The sequence below is a fragment of the Myotis lucifugus genome, unplaced genomic scaffold (assembly GCF_000147115.1).
Source record: "Myotis lucifugus unplaced genomic scaffold, Myoluc2.0 scaffold_60, whole genome shotgun sequence".
NCBI classification, from domain to species: domain Eukaryota; kingdom Metazoa; phylum Chordata; class Mammalia; order Chiroptera; family Vespertilionidae; genus Myotis; species Myotis lucifugus.
In genome coordinates, this window is record NW_005871108.1 from 6,180,246 (window position 1) to 6,186,162 (window position 5,917).

The 5,917-nt window shown below is 50.7% G+C and overlaps 1 protein-coding gene across 1 annotated transcript in view; it reads right to left on the reverse strand.

Annotated features, from left to right (window-relative positions):
* The window catches only part of SLA2 (Src like adaptor 2), a 21,256-nt gene extending 15,699 nt beyond the window's left edge, over positions 1-5,557 (reverse strand). The window contains exons 1-4 of the mRNA XM_023754494.1: positions 5,545-5,557; positions 5,024-5,123; positions 4,573-4,659; positions 2,572-2,675 (exon numbers count right to left, since the gene is read on the reverse strand). Of these exons, the coding sequence (XP_023610262.1) occupies positions 2,572-2,675; positions 4,573-4,659; positions 5,024-5,123; positions 5,545-5,557 (304 nt within the window). The remainder of the gene's footprint in view (positions 1-2,571; positions 2,676-4,572; positions 4,660-5,023; positions 5,124-5,544) is intronic.
* Positions 5,558-5,917: the final 360 nt, after the last annotated feature.

Consider the following 5,917-nt stretch of genomic DNA (forward strand, 5'->3'; position numbering starts at 1 on the left):
TGAAGGGAGCAGATTTCTGACCTCGGAGCCCAATAGTCCGATTCGGTAGGTCTGAGGTGGGGCTCAAGGGTCTGCACTGTCAAGCAGCTCCCGATAGTTCCTGTTCACTCAAGTCTGAGAAGCACTGCTCTAGGATGTCACTCGGGCCCCAAAGCTGGTCAAACATTTTTTGACCACAAACCACAGTATGAAATTTTACACTATGACCCAGGACACAAACAAAAGTTTGATGAAGCAATATTTTCCCCAACCCCAGTGATACACTCTTAAGTTTTCTGCTGTATTTCATTTCACTCACTGGTCCAGATCCACTACATATCAGTGAATTACAGGGCCCTGGGTTTTGACCCTGGCTGCACATCATAATCACCTGGGGGCAAAGCAATAAATAAAAAAGACATGTATCCATATGTTCATTGCAGCATTATTTACAATAGCCAAGATATTCACGCAACCTAAGTGCCCACGAATAGATGAGTGGATAAAGAAGAAGTGGTGCATATATACAATGAAATAAGACTCGGTCATAAAAATTTAAAAAAGAATAAAATCTTGCCACTTGCAACAACATGGATAGACCTAGAGGATATTGTGCTGAGAGAAATAAGTCAGATAAAGACAAATGCAGTATGTGGAATCCAAAAAACAAGTAAACAAACAGCAGACCAGAAGGGGAAAAAATCACCTGGAGAGCATTTACAGATTCCAGGGCCCAGGCCATACCCTTGACCAATTAAGTCAGAAACTCTGGGGGTGGGTGCAGGCATCAGCAGTTTATAAAGTTCCCCCAGATGATTTCAAAGTGCAACCAAGGTCCAGATCAGTGGTTTTTAAAGTGTGGTCCCCAGCCCAGCAGCAGCAGCCTCATCACCTGTTGGAGAGGCGAAGTCTCAGGCCTTGCCCCAGACCGTCTGCATCAGCGCCGGGTGTGGGGGCCAGTTTTTTGTTCTAATAAGCCCACCAGGTGACTCTGAGGCCCACACAATTTGAGACCCTCTGGTCAATAACAACGGAACTAAACTGATTTCTTGGCCTACAAGACTCATGGTTTCCAGTTTGACAAACTGTCCAAAAGGAAGCCCCAGATGAGGGATTACAAGGTAATACAAGGGAAACCTTTGCCTTTCTTGCAGAATTGGCAAGTCTCTTCCTTTTCTGATACTGAGAGCTGCATTCTGATCTACCCCCGTGGTGTTGGCTGTAGGGACGTCCAAGTCCAATCTAACCTTCACCCCAGTAACCATGTGGATCCTTATCTGCTTTCTCCTGTCCTAGTATTTCTCAGATACTTCCCTTGTATATGTGCCTTCTTAGGAAAGGGGTAGAATGACCATAAGGGCTGGTCAGTATGCTCTTGGTGTTGAACCAGGCCAAAAGAAGCGGGGGGGGGGGGGGGGGGGGGGAGCACAAAGCACTTCCTGTGGCTTTCAGCGCTCACTGGGGCCCTGGCTACAAGCCCCTGACCCAAGTCAACACCATCGCTGTGGTTTCCTGTTTGCAGCTGCTGCACTCGGACCCAGCCCCCATCCCAGCAACCTATAGGTGTATGTGAGGGTGGAATACTCATGCTGCCTGGAAAATAGCAGAGGGGCTGGGGAGAGGTCAAATCAGGGAGCTCCCCCAGAAAGGGGAGGAGAGGCAAGGATTCGCTGGAGGGGCTCCCCCAGGAGGGAGACTGAGTAAATAACAAAGAACCCTGACAGCCCATCATAGCTGTTTCAAATTAGGGCGAGGACTGGAGGCTGTCCTTGCTTGTGAATATCTCCTCCCTACCCCACCACTGTGCTTGTAGTTCTACCATTATTGTCACATGTGGGCCTTTCCTGGGTGTCTGAAGTGAGGTAAACTCTGGCTGGGTTTGAATCCCAGCTCTGCACTTCTTAGCTGTGTCTCCCCAGGCAAATCGTTTCTCTTCTCTAAGCCTTAGTTTCCTCTCTGTAAAATGGGTACAACGGAAGAACAACCCCCACAGGATTGTCTGAGGGCACTGAAAGGGCCTGAACACAAACGTGGCTGCTGCCACTCCTTCAACGTCCCTCTCTGCCTCTGCCGTAAGGGACTCAGGTCAGCAGCTCAGAGGGAGGAAGGGGCATCAGAGATAGACTCCATCAACTTCATGTTTTGTTTGCAAAGGCCCTGAACCTGAGGTGGGAGAAGTCTCCTATGAATGTGCAATGTGACATGTCCCTGTGCCTCCGTAGGCCTCTTTCCCCATCTGAACAGCAGAGAAAGGAAGGTCATGAGATGGCTTCCAGTGGGTTTTCTGGCTCTGACTGGCTGGTGCCCCAAAGCACGGAGACTTTGTTAACTTGTCAACATTTTGCTAAGAGATAGGATCATGTCTGGTGTCTTGGGGAGGGACAAATCATTGCTGGTCAGGGAAGGATATTTTGTTGGATTCCCTACTGAGGGCCATTTACATCCTGTTAGAAATGCAGGTCAGTGCTCAACTGCTAATGGGCTCTCACTGCAGCAACGTGGCAGCCAGTTAGCCAGACTGCCTGACTCCAGCCCTTTGCACTTCACCTCTGACCTCTGCCCCCAAGTCAAGCCCCCGTAGGGCTTACCCACCTCTCCTGGTCTGGCTCTCCCGAATGAGGAAGGCCCCTCCAGGGTTTCCAGGCAGCAACAGCAATTCCTCAGCTTTCTCCCGGCTCAGGCCCTCATACAGCCACCTGGGGAAGAAGCAGACGGGCGTCAGCCTGGGGATGGTGGCCCCCCAGCTTTGTCCTCCTGGTCCTGGCTCCAGGGTCTCTGAGGACACCCTCATGGAGTCAGCCCCAGCCTTTTCTGCCTGGAGATCTCATTCCCAAGAGCCCAGGGAGCTGGGAGCAAGTTGGGAGATCCTGGCCTCTCTTCTACCACTGCCCAGTCTCCTACCATCACTATGCTACTCACCTTTCCAAGAATTGTTCGTTGTATTTTGTTTTAAAAATTTTTTTTTTTTATGTTGTCAAGTGTCCTTTATTTATTTATTTTTTAATATATTTTATTGATTTTTTACAGAGAGGAAGGGAGAGAGATAGAGAGTTAGAAACATCGATGAGAGAGAAACATCGATCAGCCGCCTCCTGCACATCTCCCACTGGGGACGTGCCCGCAACCAAGGTACATGCCCCCGACCGGAATCGAACCCGGGACCCTTCAGTCCGCAGGCCGACGCTCTATCCACTGAGCCAAACCGGTTTCGGCTGTTTTAAAATTTTAGTAAGTATTTTATTTGGGCATTTTAAAGATTAACTTTGTAGGCCAAGGTATGCAGGCGAACTTTTTTCATTATCACAGAAATATAACTCACAACGAAGCTGTTTTGTGGACAGACAAGCTGGAACTCAAATGTTCAAGACGCCTAAAATTTTGGAAAATATCATGCAGCCCACTGGTCACCATATGTGCCTCTCAAAGCTCAGCCCTTCTACCACCCTGCTCCCCGACGCCTCTTTCCATGCTGGGATTTTGATTACTCTGAGCCCATATTTTTCTTCCTCTTTTCCCTTAATCCCTCACCTATATATCTATATGGACTTAACTGTAATGGGAAGTTCAGGGTGGTTCTTCAGGAATTTTCTGGTCCTACCTGTGACCCCAGGCAAAGCCTACAGAAGCTGATTCGATGGAAATGCTGTCTCTGTGTCATTTTGTGAAATTCCACAGTCAAAGCCAGAGTCAGGGTTGAGATGATTCCAAGTAAATAGATTAGAGAAGCTGTGTCTCACTTGGTGCCAGCAGCAAACTTAGATTCGTTTTATAGTAAATAAAACAAGTCATTCTTGTTGACTTATAAAAATTGTCATGTCTTATGAAAACTGAGGATGTAAATGAAAGAGTGGCAAGGGAAGGGCACTTCTAGAGAGAGTCAGTGTCCCTTAGCTTAAACTTAGTGCCATGCTGTGGGTGTAAAACCTCCAACCAGTAGGCCCAGACATCAGAACACACATGCAAGGTGGGTTCCCCTGCCTGGCCGACAACTCAGAGAGCTGATCCCATGAGGTGTCCACACGTGCCAGGATCCCTGTGTTACTCTCATCAGAGCCAGACACACCGTGAGCCCCAGAACAGGAAGGCCCTGCAGTGCTGCAGCCCTACTTTCTCTCAGAGCCGCAGAGGGGAGGTCACAGCTTGCACTTGCACAGGGACACGTTTCTGACCCGGTGTTGTTCAGGCAGGTCCCACCGAAAGGCACTGCCCTTCCTCTCTCTCCAGGCACGGGACTGGCTCTGGAGTCAGTTCCTTTTGTCACTGGCTTTTGGCAGAGAGCTGGCAGTGCTCTGTGTCCCAGGTCTGGCCCTCCCTCAGAAGCCCTTGTTTTCTTGCCTCAGGACATTTATTCAGGCTGCTCCATCTCCTGCAAGTCCCCTTTAGCATTCTCTACTGGTACCACCACAATGCCTGCAAACCACCTCCTCTGGGCTCCCAAGTCCTGCAGGCCTGTCTGCTCCTGAGGGCAGAGTCTGGGCCCGATTCTCCCCTGTCCCCAGCTTTGCTCAGCACAGGACTGGACATCAAGGACTATGCTTGTGGGAAGTGAAAGCAGGAAGGTTCCCTAAAGCAGGGCCTGGAGTGGAAACTCACCCATGGGAGATTTTGGCCACATGGATGCTAGGAACGCTGTACTCTCTGCCTGAGCCCTCTGACAGCACCGTCCACCAGTCTCCGTCTCTGCAGAGAGAAAGGAGGGAGACCCTCTCAGAAGGCCCTTGGAACTGCTCATTTGAGATTTATGAGGCCCTACCAGGCTGGATCCCACCTGAGTTTCCCAGGTTTCCTTGCACCAACTAACCCAGGTACCCCCTGGGCAGTAAATGGCATGATGCAGGACCCCTGTATGGCCTGCCCACCCACTGCTTCTCCCTGTAGGTGTGTCATGCTGCCTGAAATCCCAACATCAGGGCCACATGGGAGCTTGGCACCAAAGGCCATGCTCTTTTCTCCTGGAGGGAGTGGCCCTTCCTCCCATCAGTGCATCTTCAGGTATCAGGAGAGGGAGCAGATCACCCCACACAATGCCCTTGGAACGACTTACTCAGAGATGATGGTCAGTGGCTCCCCCAGTCTCAGTGACAGCTCTGCCTGTTCTCCCACCGGGAAACTGCCCAGGGCCACGGCTGTGGCCTTTCTCCTTTCTGGATGGAGGGACAGAGATGGTCAGCCTCTTGGCCAGCCCGGTCTCCAGATGTGAGGTCTAGGAGTCTGGGACCCCACCATCAACCCTCACACAGGCACCTGGGCTGGTTCCTATGTGTCTTCTCAGACACACGTGGAGATCCCTGTGGTGACCCCAGATAGGAGCTCCTTTGAGCCTGGTGTTCTCGTTCTCTGCACTGTCTGCAGCACAGGACCTGGACATCCCAGGTGCAAGGAAATTCCCAACGCCTGAATAAACAATGCAAGCAAGTCTCGTGGAGGGCATCCTACAATAAGGGTCAAACCAGGTTTCCGGGAAGGGTCCCTCCCCCTCCTGGAAGCCCTGGCCATGCACCTCTAGGAACTGCTAAGCTGCATATGTTGTCTCCTCGATTGCCCCCCTCCACCTGGCTGACTCACCTGCATCCTTCATTCCCCGCATGAGATGTCCCTTCCTTAGGGAAGCCTTCCCTGACAAACCTCTTAGCAGACACTCTTGGTCAGAGTCTCTTAAATCACATTGTTGCCAAAATCTAACACAACTATAACTGATCATTGGCTAAACACCCATCTCTGGGACCCTGTCTCTGAAGGCAGGGACTGTGGTCTTGTCTACTACTGTGAACCCTGGTTGTGCGTGCACAAAGCCTGGCACAAAAGCCTTAGACTTTGGATGGATGTAAGGCTGATGCACAGATAACTCATGGAACGGGTTGCCCAAAAGCCATGTTTCTGCTGTGACCAGAACTAGACCTACAGAGAGAGGCCTGTCCTTTTCCAGGAGACCCTGGCA